The 23,646-nt window shown below is 50.8% G+C and overlaps 1 protein-coding gene across 1 annotated transcript in view; it reads left to right on the top strand.

Annotated features, from left to right (window-relative positions):
* LOC111139296 (phospholipase B1) overlaps positions 1–23,646 on the top strand; it is a 155,457-nt gene that overhangs the window by 28,865 nt on the left and 102,946 nt on the right. Inside the window, 11 exon segments of the mRNA XM_022491535.1 lie at positions 2,519–2,609; positions 2,951–3,002; positions 5,103–5,189; positions 7,874–7,936; positions 8,686–8,765; positions 9,056–9,131; positions 10,583–10,678; positions 11,489–11,545; positions 17,511–17,582; positions 18,370–18,444; positions 20,442–20,505. Coding sequence (XP_022347243.1) covers positions 2,519–2,609; positions 2,951–3,002; positions 5,103–5,189; positions 7,874–7,936; positions 8,686–8,765; positions 9,056–9,131; positions 10,583–10,678; positions 11,489–11,545; positions 17,511–17,582; positions 18,370–18,444; positions 20,442–20,505 — 813 coding nt within the window.

The following is a 23,646-nucleotide window of genomic DNA, read 5'->3' on the forward strand; positions in this document are numbered from 1 at the left end:
CCCCGCACCAAGAAGACCCAGGTCTCATGCTCAGTCCATTTCATTTCACAATAACTCCCTTACTTGTAGAATAAACACATCAATCAGGTTCAGGAAAATGAAAAGAAGAAAATAAAAATTAACTGCAATCCCACTACCCAGAGATGATCCTTGTTAACATGTTGGTCTTTTTACATATGCATGTGCTTATGAATATGCAATTGGTGGCCTGGTTCTTTGCATTTACTCTCTGAGACCCCTTACGACTTTATTAAGTCATTCAGAAGCCCCCAAGTCCCTCATGCCAGCCGAATTAGCCTTGCGGGATGTTAGTCGCCTCTGCTTGCTGCTCACTAGGCAAGAATGAGGAAAGCACCTTTCACTTCCTAATTAGAGCGGGAAGCCTCTGGAGTTGATACCCCAGCGGGCACAATGACAAGTAAGGTAGATAGGGCCCTGTCAATCCAGCCAGCGACTTTCTCCAAGAGCCTGGGAATTATTAGGTTCTCTGCAAAGGACAGGGAGGCATAAGATACTACCCATCCTTTCAGTCGCCACCCTCTAGCGGGGAAGGTTGAGGCCAGGTGTCTATCCCACCAGGATCTGATTGACAGCTGAGGGGATACTGGGGACCAAAATGGCAGGCGGGTCCCCTTGCAGAAGGTCAAAGCATTCCAAAAGAGGAGTCCTCCGCTGACTTAGTGATTGTCACAGCTCTGCCTCGGTTTGGCCATGTTTACCTTTAAATGGCAAAAAATAAATAAATAAATAAAAAGATATACTGGTGTATTTTGGGGGGTTGGGAAGATGGGATGTAGGTTTGACTCTGAAGCACAAATACAGCTGCTGCTTTGCCTGATTTCTCAACTTGTCACCACTGTTTGGTCCCTCCCCCACGTGGTAACAAGTCCCTACTGCCCTTCATTCGGCACAGAGTGCCCAGGAGTCCCACCGGCCAGAGCTGCCGTGGAAGGCAGGGCGGCAAGGGCAGATTTTGCACCTGAATGTCCCCAGAGGCAGAACTCTCCCATAGCTACTGGTGGATCCAGACCCCCTACTGCACAGGGAAAGTGGGGGGGAGCAGAGTGCCAGACCCGGGAGTTCAGTGGGGCGGCCAAGCCAGCCGAGGAGCAGTGGGTCCGCCGAGGGGAAGGAATTCCAGAGACACCCAGGCCAGTGCAGTGGTATGTTGGGCTCGGCCCCAACTACATCTGGTTCAGCCCACCTGTCCTTTAATCCCCAAACCACCGAATTCTTCAAATCCAGCCATGTCCTCTCCCACATGGCCATTTTGCAGATGGGGAAACTGAGTCTCGGGGGGGTACACAGACGTTCCCAGGGTTACAGGATCAGTATATGGTGCAGTGCCCACAGCCTGGGCCTTTTGTTCTGACCCCACTGGAAAGCAAGAGAGGTGGCAAAGACAGACAAGGCTCACAGCAGACTTAAAGCAAAATGACAGAAGGATTTGTGTGAAAAGCTCCACGGTCTCATCTGATCACAAAGCAGCAATGCAGGGCAAGTGCGTTTCTGGAAGGCTCTTTCAAACACCTAGCACCAGGTATCATGTTTGACCGTTCGCTCTCGCAGACTCTCCTGCGGGGAGGGAGGGACGGCGTCCTCCATCCCCAGCACCCCCTCACCCGCAGGGGCACACACTGGCCGCGTTGTCTGCAGCTGGCCTCCGAGCTTCCTGTTTTGTCCCCACGTGTGGGAAGGGGCTCTTCCTTCAAGTCGCCAGGACTTAGAGAAGGAAGTTCATTAGCTGGGGTCGAGGATGAAGCCTGAGTCACCCATGACCTAGGCGGCCGCCCAGGCAGACCAGTCCAAGAGACTGGTCTCCTGACTCCCTGCCCGGCTCTGCCACCACCTCGCCATCTGCAGCTGCCACAGGGCCAGCCCCCTTCCACCCCCGCAAAGCCCAGGCGCATCTGCACAGAGGCAACAGGGAAGGAGGACCGGGTGCTGCGGGGACGTGTCTCCTTCCCATGACACTCTCCGGGCTCTGCCCTCTCCTCTCTCGGGAGCAAGGCACGACTTAACTGCTCCTGACAGCGCTATTTTTAGCGGTCCTCTGGCTGTCAGCTCTGGGACGTGCGTTCCCTGGAGCTTTCCCGCCCTGCTGTCACTCACAGGAGGAGGAAGGGGGCGCTGGGAGGCAAGCTTCCCCCGGGGTCCCTGTCCCAGCACACTTTCCCTAACGAGTTGATGGCGCACGACAGCAAAAAGCTTGGTGATTGAAAGCTCTGGTTCCAATCCCAGCAGCTTCTGTTTACTGTGCAACCTTGAGTAGCTTGCTTGGCTTCTCCCAGACTTAGTTTCCCCTTCACACGTGGAAGGCCCTTAGCCTTGATGCTAGCTTTTAGTTCCATTCACGTCCAGGGGCGCACTTGGAGGCTGACCCCACAGCCGATGGTGGCTGTGAAGGGCGTGCTTTGGAATCGTGGCAGCCACCCTCGCGGCTCAGCCCACGGGAGTCCGCCTTTATGGGTCCCCTCCAGCCGGCCGGGCCACAGCCTCAAAGCAGCTCTCTCTTCAGTCCTTTCAGACATCATCAGATATTTCAACCCCTCTGTTCTGAGGCCTCTGTGCACCCCTGGGAAGAAAGCGGTACCCCATATTGGTGTCAAGTAAGTCTCATTCCTGGCATTTTCTGGGCCGTGTTCTCCTGTCTGTCTCAGGCACCTGGGCAGGTGGTGGGGCAGCTGTGGGCAAAGGCAAAGAGAAAGGTCTGCATTAAATCAAAGTCCAAATGTGTCTCTGGCATGGATTTCTGGTCCATCATGCCTGATGGGCCTCGTTTTAAAAATCAGGTCAATGTCTGCCCTGCAGAAGAGGGCAGGGCGGGGGGGGCGGAGCCATGTGGCCTCAGGCTCTGAGACCCCCCCCCCCCCCACACAGGCCGGAGCAAGCTTCCGGCCCTCGGAGACGTTCTAGCCACCTGATTTTTCTCTGCCCTCCCTCTGTGCAGAGACTGGCGGGCACAGGCAGAGGAACTGGTGAGGAGCATGAAGGAGGACCAGGTGAGGACCCGTCTCATTGAGGTAGGGGCTGCCCATGTCTGCTCGAGGTGGAGGTGGGGGGGCTGCTGAACCCAGCAAGCAGTGCAGCTGGGACCCCCCCCCCCAAAGATGCCCTTCCCTTGGCGAGTCTCTGGGGTCCATTAAAACCCAGGGCCACTCCTTATGTTCACAACACAGTGCTGCCCAATGTCAGCAGATAAAAGTGACTTTGCACTTGGGAGATAGTGGAGAGCTTGGGTGCCAGGGGGTACGGTTTGAGTGTGAATCCTGAAGTCTCGACATGTTAGCTGTGTGATGTTGGGTGAGGCCCTTAACCCCTCCAAGCCTCAGTTTCCCCATTTATGAAATGGGCAAAATTACAGAGCCTGCAGCACAGGATCAGGGAGGATTCAGTAGGGTGTCAGATGTGTCCGGCACAGACACGTTGCTCAGTGAAAGCCTGTTATTGTCAAAGTCATTGGGGTGATGATTGCTGTCATTACCATATTCTTCTTAGTTCTTGGGTGGAAGTCATGTAACGGACAGGCTGCGGTCTTGGTACCTGCTCTCCTAGCAGTTCAGACACTCTTTACTGGGTAACTCATATGAGTTTGTAATAAGCACCCTCTGATCTTTTGTGTCCTCCTTATGGGCAAGGACCAAATCAAGGCAAGCCTTAGCTATCCAGCTGGCTGTCACTAGGCCCTGAGCCTAGACCCCTAGAACCAGGGGAAGATGCCGTCTCAGCCAGCTGTACATTCATCACAGAGTTCGGGGATTAAAACTACAGGAACAGTGACAGGTACAGGAGATATGCATCCTCCTACTGGGAGAATTCCAGAATTTCCAGAATAGTCATAACCTTCTGGAGAATGGCTAGGCGATCCTAAACCCAATCCCGTAATTTTACAGATGAAGAGACTGAAATCCCAAGAAGTCCTGGGACCTGCCCAAGTCCACACAGCTAGTTACAGCTAAAATCTAAAGTGCCTGAGCCACACTCCAAGGTTCCTCGAGTGCACTGTGTTGCCTCTTAAAAAACAAAATGGGGGCTGCCTGGGTGGCTCAGTGGGTTGGGCCTCTGCCTTCGGCTCAGGTCATGATCTCAGGGTCCTGAGATCAAGTCCCACATCGGGCTCTCTGCTAGGCAGGGAGCCTGCTTCCTCCTCTCTCTCTCTCTACTTGTGATCTCTCTCTCTGTCAAATAAATAAAATCTTAAAAAAAAAAATGAAGGTTTATTTGTTTGTTCTGCAAATAATACATGTTCATTAGAGAAAAATCGGAAAACACATATAAACAAAAGGAATATTAAAGCCATCCTTCAACCTGATACTCAGAAATCATAACTGGGAACAAATTGGTGTGTATTCCCTTCCATGTTTTTTCTAAGCATGTATATCTGCATATATCTGTATATGTTTTATTAAACAGGCATGTTACTAGATGTAGATACTTTTTATAACCTGCTTTGTCTCCGTGTAACATTTCCCATGACAATAAATACATTTTCTAGCATCCTTTTTTTTTTTTAAGATTTTATTTATTTATTTGACAGAGAAAGAGAGATCACAAGTAAGCAGAGAGGCAGGCAGAAGGAGGGGGAAGCAGGCTCCCCACTGAGTAGAGAGCCCAATGCGAGGCTTGATCCCAGTACCCTGAGATCATGACCTGGACAAAAGGCAGAGGCTTAACCCACTGAGCCACCTAGGTGCCCCTCTAGCATCCTTTTAACAGCTACATCTTACAAGCTTTCCACAATTTACACAACAATCCCCTAATTTAGACACGTATGTTGTTTATAATTTTTCACGCTTAGAAACAAGACTTCATCATTGCAACTAAATCTCTCCCTGTATCCTTGTTTCCTTAAAATACATGTCAGGAAATGGAATTATTAGATCGAGGGGTATGCCCTTAAAAAATAGTTTTGATATATTTTGCCAAATTGCCTTCTAGGGAAGTTATACAACTTTAGATTCCTATCATGTACTTCTTTTGAAACAAAATCATAAATATGATTGTATGGGTGTGGGTCATAAAATTGAACAACTTGAAAAGAAAACAGTTCTTCTGATGCCAGTTATCACTCTGTCTTTTCATGTTCTTGCCCTTTTTTTCAGCAACTTGACTTTCAAAATGACTGGAAGCTCATCAACGTGTTTTTCAGTAACTCAAGCCAGGATCACCTCTGTCCTTCCACCCAACAGGTGAACCACAGGCTGGGAGGCAGAGGGTGGCTGGTGTAGGCATGAAGGCAGTGGACTGGCCCAAAGCCCACCTGGTCTGTGACCTGTCAGCCTGGGCCTGATGGTAGCTATTTCAGAACATGGGCAAACAGATGGATAATGAGTGGGTGTTGGTATCTAAGGGCTCAAGGAGCCATATACAGGAGGAGTGTTTTTAACATACCGCCCTTCGTATCAGGAAAAGGAAATCGAGGTGTAGAGTGGCTTGAATCAATGTTCAGCCTGTGACTAAAGCAAATCAGCATCCTAGTTAAAAATCATTTGCTTCTTGTGGCTCTGACTGTATGTTAGCACCGAATTTGGGAAATAAAACAGAATATGTGTGCTCTTGTGGCATGTTGGCCCATGGCCTCTGGTAATAAGGGAGAGCTGGTGTTTGTGTAGGTAGACTGTAACTTCCAGGCTCTTTGGCATGCCTGGGAACAGGACATGAAATGTGTGACTTTGCTTTATATTTATGTAGGTGACTATCTATGACTTAAGTCTTTACTGGAGATTAGTCCCAATTAGGATCAGTTGAAAGTATAAGGGGTGGCTTAGATACCCAGGCTCTGGTGACATAAATGGCACACAGACTCCTCCTCAGGAACTGACACCTTAGGCACATAAGCCCCTTGTGGCAGACCAACTCCCTGCCCACTGTGCAATCAGCCACCACCCAGGGCCACCACCGGGCCATGGCCCAGGCGTGGGTGGGGTTTCTTGAGGTGCTGTCCTCCTTCCTGCGGCCCCTGTCCCACAATACCTGCTCTTGCCTTCCTCCAAATTCCCCGTGCTCCCACGGACTCCTGGCCCACCATTAACCCCTTCCATTACTGATGTTGGGCCCTGGGAGGATGCTGACAGAGGCCCACCTTCCCTGACCAGCTTTGGTGGAACAGTATTCCTGCAGATCTCCTGGGTTTGTAGCATACAGATCTTGAAGCCTTATTTTTCTGCTTTACTCCCTGTTTTCTCCAGCACCAAGTGCCTTGTTTATTCTCTGCTCTGGTCATTATATACACCAATATTTATTCATGAATTTACACATCCACACATTGAAGTGCTCCAATGAGCACCTAGGCATTGTTGCATTCCTCTGCGTATCCACTCATCCACCCATCTGTCCATCCGTCCGTCCGTCCGTCACCTCGTCATGCACAGATCCTTCCTCTCTTCCTACATGCATGCTGTTGTATTTATACTGAGTTTGCATATGCTAGCATTTGTTTGATTTGTTTTAAATGTTTGAATGCATTCATTGGTGCTTCCACTCATTCATGACTCCTTAAAGATAAACACACATTCCTTGCACTCCAGCCTTCCTATGACACGGACTCTGGAGTTCTTTCATGTGTGTGTGCCTTTAAGCATTCTTGCCTACACAGCGCCTTTCCATGTGTACGCATCCGTTACGCACTATTCACTTTTATTTTTAGTTGGACAAACACTGCACACGTTCTTCTGCCTTTAAAAAAACTGAAACATTCAAGTCCAAGCTAAAATATCCTTTTGCCACCACCTCGACTAAGGAGTTGCTATAGCAGGGCTTGCCGTCAGGGTCAAACCAGGCGGGGATGCCCCAGGGTCCCTAGGAAAGACGGAGGCCCCGAGTGTGGAAAAGATGGGCAGCAAGGACCTTTCTAGGCAGAGTTCCCAAGACTCCTCCGAAGGGAAAGTGCACTGCTCCATGTCATGTTCAGGAAGACCCTCACTTAGCCTGCAGGGAGCAGACAAAATCTTGCTGGCTGTGGCAACAGAGCAGGCTGAAGGGCCTTGACAGGACACCTTTGCATCAAAGCAGGGAGGCGGGAGTAGGAGCTGCCCTTCAGGGCTCCTCCAGCCCTAGTGATTGACAGCTGTCTCCAGAGTGCCTGCCTGCGTCCCCCCAGGAGACAGAGAGGGAACTCGGCCTCCCATGTCTTCCTGTCTGAACCAAGTCGCCCCAGGGGACAGCTGGTTTGCAGGCTGCTTAGGAGTTTGCCTTGTTGTAGAATTTATTAATTTATTATTAGTTTCTTTCTTTCTTTCTTTCTTTTTTTTAACCCTGAAAAGGTAAACTAGGGTGATTTTTGAAGTCCTCTCCTTTGTTTATTTATTTTCATGACCAACAAAGAATTGGAGAGGTAGGAGGTGTCTTTAAATATTCAGAAACAGGGGCTGGCTAGGATTCTTTCCCTGAGCCCTTTTCTCCCTGGGGGCCCATGTGGCAGCAGGGGCGGGGTGGAGGGGCTGTGATAAAAGGGTACCATATAGAAGTTTTGAGAACCAGCTGGGTCCTTAAGTCCAGGGATAAATTTGTTCCTTCTTTGTAGTCTGGGGCCCCCTCCCTCCTTGTGAGCTTTAGAATGGCCCTCACCTTGGTTTGCCCTTCTTTGGCATGGAACTTCCCATTGGGAGAGTCTGGATTTTCCTTAGTGAATAATGGGTTGGGGAAGTCAGAGAATGGACAAAAATCTGGGACCAGACTCACTCCCAAAGCCTAATGGAATCACTTTTCTCTGAAGAAAATCGGGTCCAAAGGGGGAACCCTTTGGAACTCCTGGATTTAAGGACTCTCATAGGATAGGGGGTGGGGAGAGAAAGGGACAGGCCGGCTGGAGCCTGCTTGTCCTTGGCCCCACATGCCCATCCCCCCTGTGCTCAGCCCGTTTCTCCTCCCCCAGCAGAGGCTTGCGGAGGGACGCCTGGACACTCTAGCTGGGGCTCTGGACTACCTGCACCAGAAGGTAAGACGTGCAGCCCGTCTGGGCCCGGCGGCCGCAGGCCCTGAGCTGCCGTTCCTCGCGGACATCTTGGGCTGGGAGGAGGAGACCGCCCTTCCAAGGGTTGATGGGCCAGGTGCCACTTTATTCCCAAGTGGCCTCCACTGAGCTGGGGAAAATGGACTCGGGAGGGAAGCCAACACCCAGGGGGAAAGCAGAGGCTGTGGGGGAGCCTGTCTTCTCACCTTTTAAGGAAAACCGGGTCTGGTATAGAGCTCTTGATATCAAATATTTCTGAGCCAGACTTCTGGGGAAGAAGAAGGGATAGAGCACAGTTCCTCCCTGGGGTCTCAGTGACCTTCCTCTTTCCTGAGGCCTCTAAGTCTAGGGCAGGGACAGCCAAGACCATTCCCTTTCTAAAGTGACCTTTATAAGCTCTGCAGTTCTGAGAACAAGGGGACCTCCCACCACACACTTTGCTCCCCAGGGAGCCAGCTTTTCCATTAGTGCCACTGCCACCAACGTCTCTCTCCCTGTTGACGTGCCGGGGATGGGTGGTGAATGACGCCTTTCTTGTATGGCAGAGCTGGCTGTGCCTGCAGCTTTGGACAGCCCCCAACCAAATGCCTCCCAAAGGACGTTTTTAACCAAGGAAAGGCCCCCCACCGTGTTTGACCAGACACCAAAGAGTCCCCAACCCAGGATTCCAGAGAAGCCCCTGGGTAGCCGTGGTGACCTTGCCAGTGCTCATCATTTCCCTCGTCCCCTCCTAGGTCCCCAAAGCATTCGTGAACCTGGTGGATCTCTCTGAGACTCTGGTGGTCTCTCACTGGGACCAAGGGACTCAGCTCAGGTAAAAAGGGAGGTGAAATGAAACCAGCATCTGTTCATTGATGGCCGTGTATCAGCTGCAGTGTGGGACGTAGGCATCTGTCCTGTGAGGGCGACCCTACCCTTTATTCTCCTCCAACGTGTGTCTCCTTCCTTCTCCGGCACCTCTAAGACTTCCAACTTCTCCTTCCACACTCCTTAAGCAACTCGCAGGATGTCCCCCCTGTCCCTGGCCCCATCCTTCCCCTACAAGCAGCCTGAATGGCCGACACAGCACCCACGCTCTCATTTCTCGTTCGTTTTCACTGGCAGTCCTGCGGCAGAGCCCTGCAGAGACTCAGGAGAGACCTCAAAGCTTTCCAAGATGGTGACACAATGGTCCTATCAGGTGAGCCCTCCCTGGGAGGCTGGCTGTGGTTCCCCAGGGGCAGGTGGTCCTGGAGGAGAACAGGGATGACAGGAACAAGGAGGGAGCAAGCTTCTTAATGTCCGACTTCTTCCACTGAACCCAGCACTGAGAGTCAGGGACCAAAGAGAGCTGCTCTGCATTCTCTTCCTAGCAATGCTCTGGTGTTCCCTTGTGTGAAGTGGGGACAGTTGGGGGGTGGGGGTCGGTGGTGGTACCTGAAGTCAAAGATCAAGAACTCTGCTGATTCATTCTGAAATGCTTTTGGTTCTTCTAACCACCTGTATCATGCAGCGGTGGCTGGTGAGCTGGTTTGCCCAGGTGGGGCTTGCTTCCCAGACCGCAGCCCCTGACCAAGTCAGGATTCTGGAAGGTGAGCCGTTCTAGCTTAGAGAAAGGATTCAAGGGAGCATGGAGGGCTCAGTGGACACCATCATCCCTGTCGGCAAACAGCTCACAGCACAGGTTCCTCCTGACCTGTGCTACCATGATGGTTTTGATTTAAGAAGCAAGTCCTACGTGAAGCTGCTTATGGCTCTTCTCACTTGGGAAATGACATGTTTGGTTTTTGTTTGTTTGTTTGTTTTTTATACTTAAACACATACATATTTGCACTTTCTTTTTTTTAAATTAACATATAATGTATTATTAGCCCCAGGGGTACAGGTCTGTGACTCGTCAGGCTTACACACTTCACAGCACTCACCATAGCACATACCCTCCCCAATGTCCATAACCCCACCACCCTCCCCCTATCCCCCTCCCCCCAGCAACCTTCAGTTTGTTTTCTGAGATTAAGAGTCTCTTACGATTTGTCTCCCTCCCCGGTCTCATCTTGTTTCATTTTTTCCCTCCCTTCCCTCCATGAGCACCCCCACCCCCGCCCTGCCTCTCAAATTCCTCATATCAGAGAGGTCCCATGATAATTGTCTTTCTCTGATCGACGTATTTTACTCAGCATAATACCCTCTAGTTCCATCCACGTCCTTGCAAATGGCAAGATTTCAGGGTTTTTTTTTTGATGGCTGCATAGTATTCCATTGCGTATATATACCCCATCTTCTTTATCTGGAAATGACATCTTTGGAGTGGCAACTAGCACCCCCCTCGACAGAAGCCAGCCCTGGAGGAGAGCATGGGGCCCTAGCACGAGCTGGCCTGGCGTGTGCTTCTCGAGCTCCCAAAGAATATATTTCAGGTCCATCTCGCGTATCGCCTATTGCTGGGGCCTCAGAGGAAAATGAAAACCTGGTTTAGTTCATCAAAGGGCCCCAATATGTGAGACGATGGGGAGCGTCCGAATAGCGTTTAATTCTGAACAGCGCAGATCAGTGATCTGGGCCTCGGGGCCGCTCAGAGCTCCCTGGTCAGAGGACGGGCAGACTGGTTCTTGCTCAGGCTCTGGGTGCCCACCTCCTCACTCCCTTCTTCAGGAGACCTGGGACCATCTCCTGGCCACCAGCAAGTACAACGAGCAGGAGTCCTTCGTGGTGGTTTTCCAGCCTGCCTTCTACGAGACCCCACCTTCGGTGAGTGAGGGCTGCCGTGAGGAGCAGGGACCAAGCCTCCCCCCGTCACTGTCTCCTTCACAGGAGACCCAGCCCGGCAGGGCTTCCCCAAGCCCAGCATATGCAGTGTTGGGGGAGAAGGGCTGTGCTACCCTCTTATACTTTCTTGACAATGTCCCCCACAGGCTTGGGTAGCCCCAGGAGACGGGCTCCTAGACGCACAGCAGCCCAAAGGTAGAGCTTCTCTCTCCCTGGGAGGGACAGTGCTTGGATTGCCCCCACTCACCCTGTAGTCACTGGGCGAATGCCTCTTGCCCCACTGGGGCGCCCAGACCACGAGCACTTTGGTGGGTTCACATGTGCTCCCCAAGTTCTCTCAGAGGATGTAGCACTGGGCATCTGGGACGGTCCCTCCCTTCAGGCTCCGATCCTGCCTGTTGGAGTCCTGGTGTCCCCTCTAGGACCCCCAGGATGTTCCGATAGTGGTTTAAAAGGAGAAGGAGGAATATTAGCTCCCATCCTCCCCACCCCCACTCAGACCAGCCCTGAGCACCTTCCCTGTCACCCGCTCCTTCTGTCTCGCTCAGTATGTACAGACTTCTGACAACAAAGGGCAGCCAGGCATCTGACCTCCCCCTGTGGGCCCCCACCTCTGAGCCCTGTCCCCAGACAGGGTCCTGGAACTACGCACCACTATTGGTGGGGTTGGGGCTGAAAGAGAGTCTGGGCAGGTGAGGTCCACCCCGTCTCTGCCAGGGAGAACTTCAAGGTGCACATCAGGTCACCCCATCCTCAGGGGAGCACAGGGGTTCTCATCTGGTTCTCTTTCAGGGGGAGCGATCACTCCAGGACCCCAGCACACTCGCCTTGAATCTCTGGAACATCATGGTGAGTGGCTGGGGGTCCCGGGGGGCCACTGTGCCAGCTGGGGGGTTGGCACACTGGAAGAGAGGCAGGACCTCCACCGCCACACCCACTGTGCCCACTGCTCTGATGGAGGGGCTGCAGGGTGCCCGCAGGACCCCAGGACAATGATTCGGGGCCACCAGGGGCCCTTCCCATACCCGGTGACAGCCCAGCTCTGATCTGGGGGAGTTCACCTTATCTCAGCTCTGGGCCACCGCATTCCTGTTCTTCCCAGAGGCGGGGTGTCTCCTCCCAGTCTCTGCGGTGATGTCAGTTGGAGTGAGGCACTGGGGATCAGGTTCACTTAACATTTCCACGATCGTGTGGCTCAGAGGCCCAGGGTGGTACCCATGATGAGCACAGACTTGGAATGACGGAGACCTGGGTTCAAGTCCTAATTCCCCCTCCTCATTAGCTGTGTGAATGTAAGTCCTCAGCATTCCTTCTGCAAACTCCTGGTCATGACCCCTGACCCGGCCCTCAGTGAGTACTCCCCACGTGTGGACCCTTCTTACTGTACCTATGACAGGCTTTCCCCAGACTATGGGGTCCCTCAGGGCCAGCTGGGATCAGTCTGTGGATGGGACAGAACATCAAAACCGAACATTTCCGGGGCACTGGACAGAGACCTGATTTTGTCATTTTTCCCCCCATTCAGATTGCCCTATTTTTAGAATTCCAGTGATAGAAACTTGGTTTTCTTCCTCCTTGGTTCGAAAAAATTCATCTCCTCAGCTAATGTGCTGGGCTGAGAACCATGAGCAGCAGCAGTCAGCATGCATTAGTCAGGAATAAGAGGCACAGGCAGGGTCCCCAGATGGGTCATGGCAATGGGTTCACACCATCCCTTGGAGAAGACAGGGATTCGTTTTTTGATTTCTTTGAACAAGAACCCTCTTGTGGGTCTGACCCTTGGGTAGGCTATTTCCTCAGAAAACCACTCTGCTGCTGGGATGGTCAGAGAAAAGGAATGTGGCCCTTCCTACAGGGGCTGCCCTCCCTCTGCCCTCTCTCCTGAATGGGGGTATAGAAGGGCTGATTCCAGTTCAGCCAAACCTCTCTCCTCCTCCTTCTATGTCCTCTTTCTTCCAAGCAATGGAAAGGCCCCTACAACATGCCCTGCCCTGCGCTGGGTCCAAGGAGGATAACAGAAGACAAGCCAAATGGCCTCTGCCCTTGTTGAACCCAGGGTGTGGCTGGAGGGGTCAGACAACCCAGAAGGACAAGAGTAAACTTGAACTCAGTGGGCAGTGATGTGCTAGACCATGCACCCAAAAATGCTGTGGGCGAGAGAGCCCCACAGGGATGGGATTCCAGTTGGCTTTGTAGGATGTGTTGGATGAGGTCAGGGTGGGCGTTCCCAGGCACGAGGACTTTCAGGAACAAAGAGCATGGAGAAAAGAAACAGCTAATGCATTAGCAAGAGGCGGTATGAGGGTGGTCTGCTGAGAGAGGAAACATGGGGATCAAGAGCCCTGGGAACAAATGAAGACCCTCAAATGCCAGAGAGAGCAGATCCAGGGAAAAGGCTCCTCTCCCTCCTCTCCCTCCCCCTCCCACCCCTCACCCCTCTCCCCTTCCCTCTCCCCTCTAGCCCTCCATCTTGCTGTCGATCATCATGGGTGACCATGGCCTCAGTGATATAATGAACCACCGTGACGGAGGGCGAGCTCTGACCTTCACATTCACATGGGCATGCAGCACCATGGTGCCCTATGGCCCACTTGAGCGTGAGAACGAGGATGGCCTGAGCAGGCACACAGATGGGAATGGAAAGGTTCACACTCAAGGCCAAAGGGCTAGGACACAGTAGGTGTCAACAGGGCTCAGAGGAGGAGGAGGAGGCAGCTTTCCTGGGTGGGCTGTTACCCCCACAGTCTCCAGACCCATCCAACCAACCTCCAGTCATTTCCCAGTGAGAGCTCACGAGATCCCTGCCGCCGGGCCCTGGGAGACGGAGGGCTTCCCCGGTGTGTCTGTCCGCTGGGTTCCTTGTGGGGGAAAGGCAGACCATCCAGGGCTCCCAGAGAAGACACAGCAGCTAGAGCACATGGGCCGCTCCTGCAAGCCTGGCTTAGTCCGTAAGAAATGGTGAGCACAAAGGGTTCTGGGTAAAGAGCCAGCAAACCTAAGTTCTGGTTCCAGCCATGTTTTGGGCTATTGCTTGAGCTGTGTGGTCTTTCTGGGCCTCCATTTTCTCTACTGGGCCAAGGGGGTGTAATATCCCTCAGGCAGCCTCAGAGGGCCATGGCAAAATACATGAGTGGTTCCCCCTTGGGTTCCCTCTTGTGTCTTCCTAGGGACACGAGGAGGGCAAGGAGTGTCTCTGCCTCTACCTCCCTGAGTCTCTGCTGGGTTGGGCTCCACTGAGACCATCTCAGACCACTGAGATGAAAGTGAGCTATGTCCCTCCAAGCCCACGTTCACATTCACAGACAGCCCTGAATGAGGGCACCCCCTCCGTGGGGAGAACTGAGGGGCCAATACAGTCACTGTGACCACAGGGGCTCAAGTCCCCAGGACACCACAGAGGGGACAGTTGTGCGGGCTACACCCGTATCTGCTTCCCCCAGCCGAGCCCCAGCAGACATGTAAGCTCTGTGGGCCGGCAGAGGAAAGGACCACATGCCTGCAGGAGAGGGGGTGCACAGGTCTGCCCCTGAAACACCCCTGGGACTGCCCCAGCCTGACACACCCACAGACGGAAGCTGGGCTCCTGGCACAAAGCTGCAGGATTCTGTGTGGGAGACATCATTCATTCCCTTGGCCCTTCCTGCGACCGCCTCAATAATTTCTGATAATTCTTATGCAATGCTAGTTCTGAAGAAACCCACACTTGGGGAGCTCGATTCCCAGATCCTTCCAGCAATCACCGACAGCCCCCCACCACCACCACACACACTGTACTCCAAGCCCCATGCGAGGCATTGGAGCTATGGGGCCGGGTGGGAACCCTCAGGAATTCTCCTGGGAGAGAATGTCTAAGGTCATCCCTCCCACATTCCAGTTAGTTCCTGTGTGGCAGGGAGGCCATGGGGAGGAAAGGTGGGTGATTCTGGGACTGAGAAGCAGAGTGAGAGCACAGAGAGCAGCCCCCTGCCGGTCCCTGGGGCGGACATGCACTTGTGCAGGGCACAGAGCTGGGGGAGGAAGGACAGTGGGAGGGGACTTTTGGATGGGCCACGTCATTCTCCATGGTCTCTGAGCACTGAGGAGGGTAGAGGGTCCAAGCCCACGTGAAGGGCATTAGAGGAGCAGAAGGATATAGGAGACTAATGAAGAGATTTTAGGGAAAGACTCTTAAAGGAAAATATTGAATCAATCCTCTGAATTTCCCTTTTGAAGGCTCTTTAAAAAAAAGGGGGGGGCTCTGCTATGTCCATTCCACCAGAATTAGTAAGATGTGATTAAATTCTTAGAAGATGGGAGGCGAGAAGAAGGCAGGCCACGGCACACTCCCTTGCAGAGCACAGCCTTGAACGTTCCAGGTAGGACCACCTATTTCTAGGTGTGTCCACCTTCAGAATAAAACTGAAAGAAGATGGGAACCCCAGTTCCTTCTCCAGACTTTGAGCTAAAGGGTTGCCATTCCTTTTCCAAAAGGTCAAGCTAATTACCCTCTCTTATCTGACTTTGTCCATTTGGGTGAAGAGCTAATCCCAGGAAGGATAAAGTTCTCTCCTCGCTTCTTGTTTATGGGGCACAGATGCCGGGATAAGATATTGCTGAAGAATCTAAAATCTTCATGGAGCCTGAGCCAGACAGGGCACTCCATCTGGTAGCCTCTGGCCTTTTGTGTCCTTTGTCAAGTCATTGGAAGGGAGATGAGGGACAAAGAGCCTAGTACCTGTGGGCAGAAGGGCTGACAGCAAACATGAGTTTCCCAAATGGCAAAATAGCTGGTACAAGAGGAAATCTGTGTTCTCTCAAATCTACCTCCTCCTTCAAGTGTTCACGTATGTGTGTAATGACCATTTAAAGAGAACAAAAGGAACTTGAGGGGTGCCTGGGTGGCTCAGTTGGTTGAGTGGCTGACTCTCGATTTCAACTCAGGTCATGATCTCAGGGTCCTGGGATCAAGCCCTGTGTTGGGCTCCAAGCTCAGTGGGGGGGGGGGGTCTGCTTAAGGATCTCTCTCCCACACCCTTTCTCCTGCTAGTGCATGGTCTCTCTCTCTCTCTAAAATAAATATTTAATAAAAACTAAAATAAAAAAGGAACTTTAAAAAAAAAAAAAAAGCCTGGGACACCTGGGTGGCTCAGTGGGTTAAAGCCTCTGCCTTCCGTTCAGGTCATGGTCTCAGGGTCCTGGGATCGAGCCCCTCATCGGGCTCAGTGAGGAGCCTGCTTCCTCCTCTCTCTCTCTCTCTGCCTGCCTGTCTGCCTACTTGTGATCTCTGTCTGTCAAATAAATAAATAAAATCTTAAAAAAAAAAAAAAACCCATGGGGCACCTGGGTGGCTCAGTCAGTTAAGTATCCGTCTGTATTTTGGCTCAGGTCATGACCTCAGGGTCGTGGGATCAAGCCCTGTGTCAGACTCTGTACTCAGCAGAGTCTGCTAGAGATTCTCTCTCTCTCTTTCTCTCTACCCCTCCCCCTCCCTCTCTCCCCCTCTTTTTCTCCCTCTCTCTCTCTTACCCTCTCTTTTTCAAAAAACAAGCCCTCTCTCCACTGTCCCCACTGAATTCTTTAAAAAAATTTTTTATTGTGTTCTGTTAGTCACCATACAGGGCATCATTAGTTTTTGATGTAGTGTTCCATGATTCATTGTCCGTGTGTAATACCCAGGGCTCCATGAAATTCATGCCCTCCTTAATACCCATCACCAGGCTCACCCATCTCCCACCCCTCCCCTCTAAAACCCTCAGTTTGTTTATCAGAGTCCATAGTCTCTCATGGTTCATCTCCCCCTCTGATTCCCCCCCGCTTCATTTTTCCCTTCCTTCTCCTAATGTCCTCCATGCTATGCCTTAAGTTTCACATGTAAGTGAAACCATATGATAATTGACTTTCTCTGTTTGACTTATTTCACTCAGCACAATCTCCTCCAGTCCCATCCAAGCTGATGCAAAAGTTGAGTATTCATCCTTTCTGATGGCTGAGTCATCTCCCCACTGAATCCTTCCGCTGCCTTCCTTTTCCCATCTGCCTCTCAATGCTTGAACCTGAGTGTGTCTCGTGCTGCGCCCCCTGCTGGTGCACCAGGCACGTCAGTCTGTGTTCCATGGGCTTTGGTAATCAAGAAGTTGCCTAGATCAACCCTGAGCCCACCATCACTCATTCCAGAACCTCTAGACACTCAAGTTGCTTGGGAGTGGGGGGCTGTGCTGTGCCTCATGTCTGTGTCTCTGGGCCCCGGTTAAAGACATGGGACTTGAGGCAGAGCCCATAGCTGGCCTCACTCACAGCCACGAAAGCCGTCTTCAGGTAGCAGAGGCTTTCCTTCCCTACTGGATGTGGGGGTTCATGAACATAAAGGGAGGGGGAGCCCTGGGGAGAGGTTGCATGCCTTACACATAAGCCAAGTGTTTGGCCTTCCTTCCCATGTCTGCTCTCCTCTCTGAGGGAAGTTTCATCAGTGATGGTGTTCCCGTCCCAGCTCACTGTCTCTGGCATTCTGTGTCTCCTTCTGGAACATCAGGAGGAGAGGGGTAGGAATCACTGACTTCTCTCCTCTGGGCACTTCAGCAGGAGCATGCCCTGGGATCTCCTGGAGGGCTTGTTAAAACGCTTAGAGCTGAACTGTAGCCCAAAGTTTCTGACTTCTGTAGGTCTGGGATGGAGCTGGAGATCTGCATTTCTAACATGTCCCTAGGTGATGCCAGTGCTGCCTGTGGGCCCAGGTCACACTCAGAGAAGTGCTGGGCAAGTGAGCCTGTCAGTGCTACCCCAGGAGGTGGCCCCCTATGCAAGACTTCTCTGTTCTAAAGATCACCTCCTTTTCCAGATGAAGCCTGTGGGACAGAAAGATGAGCCATTTGGTACAAGAGAGAGAAGGCCAGTGACCTGTCCCTCTCAGGTAGGTCAGAACTCGGGTGGGGGGGAAAATCCCTGGCTGAGTTGGGAAGAGAGATAGGGCCACGAAGAAGTGGGCTTTTCTGTGACAAGGGGTCTTCCCTGACTGAGACATGAGCCCCATTAGAGTTTTGGCTTGGCTCTTCTAGGCTGGGCACAGCTTTGCGTACCAAACACACCTAAAGTTTACACCTATGGGTCAGGGAGTCATGATGCCAGAATGGAGGCCCACACCTGTGGAGGGCATAGGACCAAAACCACAGCTTATCCGGTCCCAAATGTGAGGATGGGTGTCTTAAATAACATGCCTAAAATATAGCAGGTATAGAATTAATGCTACTGAATAAATGAACGAGAAAAGAAAAAAAACTGAGCACAAATCAGAATTCCTTTTTATCCTTTGACGCTGGTTAAATGTTTGGCTTGCTGCATTAGTTTTTATTACGAGGCTATAAGAGCTATATAATTCACCCATTTCCCTCTTTGCTTTGGCTGCCAGGAAGCTTACAATTAAGTTCTCTTTTTGTGGAAATACATGTACTTTGGTAGCGTGAAGCTTGGGTAGCAAGAGATGCTGACAGTTGGAAACCGGAAACTTCAAAGTATTAATAAGCTCCTTCAGAGAACTAATGAGCAGAGAAGAAAAGCCAGAGAATGGTTTTGGCATCATTTCAAGGGGGGTATGAAATTTTTTTCAAATTGGCCAAAGGCAAGGCTGGATGACACAGCTGTGATGAAGGAACCATAATGATTTCCAGGTCATGGTTACAATGTATCCCCTTCCTCTGCAGGAGAATCCCTATCTGTTCACCTACAAGAACAGCAACTACCTGCCCAGGCTGCCAAAATCTCAAGAGAAGCATGAGGTAGGCTGAGGTTTTCTGTGACCGACAAACATGCAGATGAACCAGGGGCGGGACTCCTTGCTGCGTCTTTGGAAACTTCCCCATGGTCCTCTAGGTTCTGGAACCCCGTGAACAGGCTGGAAAGCGTGAAGGGTCAAGTGTGTGGCCACTTCACCCCCCTCCCCCCCGGTGGTTGAAGCTGGTCTGCGGGGTCCGCAGAAAGCTCTCCCTGAGGCTTCAGGGAGGCCTTGGGGTGCAAATCTCTGGCAACAAGTCCTTTTAGACTCATCTGAGCCCTGAATCTGAGGAGAAAATTAAGAAAAAAGCAGAGAAGTGTGGTAAAGTCTGAAACCAGACGGCACGGAGACCCAAATGCCTGCAAAGTTGGCGCACACCTGCGGGGGCCGCCTCACACTTACTCCTCTCACGGGCTGCCTGTCTCAGGAGTCTCTCTGATATTTCCTGTCAAGATTGGATAGGGCAGCCCGCGAGCCTCTGAGGAGTCGGAAAACACTTGAAGGCCAACGTGCTCATTCATTCTCAGAGGACTGGGGGCCAATACGAGCTGAGACCAGTTTAGTACTTGTGCCTCCCTGTCTCCCTGTTGTGTAAAAGAGGGTGAGACTTACTCCAGGCGGCACAGGCAGAGCTGACCCACCACAGAGCTTGAGAGATGGAGTGCGAAGGACCCTTGATTTAGCAACACGTCCCACACTTTCTAACAAATACCTCAGCCATGAGGAAACATCCGGGAGGCAGCATGGTACTGTGAGGTGAGAAGACCGGCTGTGGGTTCAAATCCAGACTCTTCCACTTACTGGCTCTGTGTCACTGGGCAAGGCACTTACCATCTCTGTGCCTTGGTGTTTTTTAAATCTGTGAAATGATAGTCACAGCCCAATCTCATAGAGTTGTTAATCAATTATAATACGTTAGTAAGTATAAAGCCCGTCTGCTGGTATCTGGTATGCCCTGAGTTCTATATGACTGTTGCTATTATCATCATCTGATAAGGGGGAGCAACACATTCTCTCGGGATACATTTATTGAATACCTTCTGTGTACGCCTAGAATGTGGGGCCTCAGAGCAGGTGCCCAGTCACTAGTTGTCAAATGACAAAATGGGTGGGTGGATGGGGGAATAGCAGGCGTAAGAGAGAAAGCCATGAATAAAATACATCACACATCACAAGGAGCTCAGCCCAGTGGAACCAACCAGCAATTGTAGCATGGTGGAGTGAGTCCTATAATTAAAGTTTCCATGGGTATTCTGGAACACAGAGGAAGCAACCAACCAGAGAGGGTTGGCAAGGCTTCCCAAAGAGTACAAATGATCCCAGCCTTGAGGGATGACCAAGGGTGGTGACCAGGTGGATGGGAGTGTGGGAGCCCAGAGGGAGGGAAAGGTAAAGGGGGGATGGAGGTAGACTTGGGCAGAGGCACAGAGAACATGAGAACTGAGCCAAGAGCTGATGGTTTAGAATGTCACATCCTCTTGGGATGTGCTAAGGAGGACGGACTTCATGCTGATGTCAGTGCAACAGAAATGTAGTTTTTTCAATGAACACATATTCATTGAGCATCTACTATACCCTGTTTGGGGCTGTAAGGATACAGTACATGAAACAGACAAAAATCCCTGCTCTCACTGAGAATGTGGGCAGGGGGGTGACAGAGTTCTGTTATGTTGGGAGAGAGAGCAGGCCATCTGTCTGGGCTCTGGGGCTGGGGAGGAAGCCCACGGGACCGAAGGCTGTGGATCCTGCAGTATTCCAGGAAGGAGTCACACAGGCCTGGGCACAGGCCTTGGTGGAGGGACTAGAGTAGAGGGGACAGGATGGGGAGCATTTAGGAAAGGGTGTCAGGGGCACGTGGAGAGGCGTGTTGAAGGAGAGGGAGGATCTTAAGCCATACCTAGGTTTCTCCATTGACTAGTGTTTTCCAAATAAAGGCCTTGCTTCTCATCTGATTTTCTACGTCGCAAGATCCATTTCTCCTTCTCTGTGCTCTCATTGCAGGTGAGAGACGGGATGGAAATCACCTGCCCAGACAAGGACCCCTCCAGCACAATTCCCACCTCAGGTACGTGGCTCGTCAAGTGGTTTTTAACCTCTGTGGAGGCCTGAAATCATTGACAGAAGGACAACCTTAACGGGCCTTCCACGCGGTCTGAGGCCTGCCTGAGAGGTTTTCCCCAAGGGCAGTAGAAAGAGAGCTCTGGCTGTACATTTGTAAGTTCATGCTTGTGTTTGATTCCTCTTTAACTAAAAGAGGAGAACACCATTATCAGAAAGCCCTTATTAAGCATTAACTGGCGGCCAGGTCTTACTCTGCAGAGAGCCCAGTGTGAGCTGAGTGAGCTGCTGTCATTGTCCCGGCCTTTAAGCCTCGATGAAGTGAATCTGTTCTCCAAAGAGCAAAACTATCATTAAGCGGGAAGCAAAAATAACCAGTCCATCCTGCGTGTCAGAGCCATATGCAGGATGCACTCAAACATTGCACAGAACAGGAAAGCACTCCGTCTTATAAACATGCTGTTCTCGTTGCTTCTCAGTATTTCCAAAGTGACTACTGCTGGGCCAGTAAAATGAGACTCATGGAATGTTCCAGGCAGACACCCTCCCCAAAAAGAGATGTCTTAGGGCCCTTTCCCTCCAGGTGAGGCAGCCTGAGAGTGAAGGCTGTGAGCCCATGACCATGGTGGTCATGGGGAAGTGAGGGGAGGCTGTGTGTTGGCCTACAGGACTCAAAACATCAGCTCAGGAACGTTCCCGCGATAGTGCAATAGGTTCCTGTGCTTGCTTGGTCCTAGAGGGTGACTCATCTGTTCACTGACTTGTTCGTGTGTTCATTCATTTATTTGATGATTGTTGAATGCCTCCTAGCTGCCTTCCAAGGTAGGAAATCAGATTTGGGGATGTCACTGTGCCTAGCAGGATTCTTTTGGGGACATAGATCTTTGTAGTCTGTTCCCTTTTGCTGAGCACTAGAACAATGAGCTGTCAGCCTGACCCTTCCTGGGTGTCTGAGCTCTCCGTGCACAAATTAAGTCATAGGACTAGCAAGCTAGTTAAAAATGCTTGTACCAAATCTTCAGTGTATAGCCAACTCTTGTTCTAAGTTGCAGAGGTTGGAATAGGTGAGAAGGCGCTCGTGCACACATCCATTTAGTCTTTAGAATTTTCCCTCCTTCCTACCTGGTGACGACTCTTCCCTATTGGCTAGTTTACTAGCAAAACTTTAGCAGCAGAGACAAATTATTAGCTTCCAACATAGACTGTCCTACAGCAAAACCCCAAAGATGTACTTATATATGTACGTACGGATGTAGGCAGGAATAGGAAGGCAGAATTTGAATGTTGCAATCACTGTAGTCTTTATAGAGAAATGATATCCATCTCCTTTTTAATCTTATCACTCTGAGAGGATGAGCTATAAAACATTTTGCAATCTGCCTAGATTATGTTCCTGTCACGTCGATGATAACCAACCCATCCCGTAGAACATATCTCAACATCAAAACCCAAATAAAAATGTGAACCTCTTCTTTATTCCCTGACCCCAGAGATTATTGTGCTCATTGGCATTTGAAGATATATGCACAAGAAATCTTAAGACCTTGAGATTGAAGATACTCTGGTGATAGGGACCATCTGAATAAGCAAATGGATAGATTTCGGTCTCCTTGATCTAAGCAAGTGGGCATGGAACCAAAACGCTGGCTCGCTCCAGCTGGGGAGCAGCCCTCCTGAATGAGAGCAGGTTCTGCCCTTCTGAGTCCTGCCTGAAAGCTGTCATTTAAGAAAATGGCCACAGCTAGCTGGACAATAATGAAAAACACGTTTCATCACTGCACGTGATATCTGATTAGACATTTTAGCCATCCTTGGGATTGCCGGGGTAGTTAAAAAGACTTTGCATGGGGCCACATCATTAGTTTTCCTTGATAATTGTCATATTTCTGGTAAGATCGTTCACTGCCCTGGAGATCATGTTTGCAATCTCTAATTGAGATGGTAGCCTCTGATGCGTACTTACGAGACCAGGCCATCTCATCTTTACACCTCCAATGACTCAGCACATACAGGAGCCCAGCAGATGTTCATGGAATTAATCTAAATGAGTATTTTTATTTTAGCAAATCTACAGTTCTGAGTTGAAAAAGATCTTTCCAACTGACCAGATCTAAGTGCCTTCCATTAAGGCAGTTTTTCAATAAGATTCTATATAAAATAACTGTTGTGTTTCAGAGTTCTTTTCAAAAGCCTCCCTTGTCACCTCCTTCCCTAGTGTTTCTCTCCAACCACCCACAGATACCCCGAGCTAACCAAAAGTGATGTCTCAACATTGGGGACTGCCTTCATCAACAGGCCACAGTCCCAGCAACCTGGGGGCCTTACTCATTCCCTGTGGGACCCACAGGGGATGAACCCCTTCCACCAATCAATGAGGCTTTGGGATGAGATATATAAAGTTGATGTAATTTTTTATGACCAGTTGGTATTTGGCAGCTAGAGGAATCAATAAAAGCCACCCATTTTTCCTCCCAGTCAGTGTATATGTGCATTTTGTGGAGGTCTATCTCCTGTGGGCTTTCTTTGTACATGCTTGCGTCATTTGATTTTTTTTAAAGATTTTATTTATTTATTTGACAGACAGAGATCACAAGTAGGCAGAGAGGCAGGCAGAGAGAGAGGGAGGGAAGCAGGCACCCTGCTGAGCAGAGAGCCCGATGCCCAGGACCCTGGGATCATGACCTGAGCCGAAGGCAGAGGCTTTAACCCACTGAGCCACCCAGGCACCCCTTGCTTCATTTGATATTACCCCATGGCCTGCCCCTAGTGTAGTTGGGATGAATAAGAAAAATACCTTGCGCCTTGCAGCTGACCTGAGGCTTTCCCAGGGAGAAAAAGAGTAGCCTTTTGCAAACAAAAGAATTGCAATCAGGAGCCTGGAGGACAGTGGCTCTTGGCTCGCTGCTAAAGTTGGCCATCTTGAAGTCAAGGGGCTAATTCCACGCAGAGGGAAAACTTCATAGGATTTGAAAATAGAGATCCACAAATAGAGATGCCACTGTCACCAACAGTACAAAGTCAGAACAGTTCATTTACATTCATTGAATACATCGATTCCTTTCTAAGTCCTTGACGTCATTCATTGTACCCATTTGACTAAAACCAACGATTCAAAAGCTGGTAGGAAAAATGCCCAAGTTACAGCACC

This window comes from Enhydra lutris, unplaced genomic scaffold (genome assembly GCF_002288905.1).
Source record: "Enhydra lutris kenyoni isolate GAN:26980312 unplaced genomic scaffold, ASM228890v2 scaffoldscaffold98, whole genome shotgun sequence".
Classification (NCBI taxonomy): Eukaryota; Metazoa; Chordata; class Mammalia; order Carnivora; family Mustelidae; genus Enhydra; species Enhydra lutris.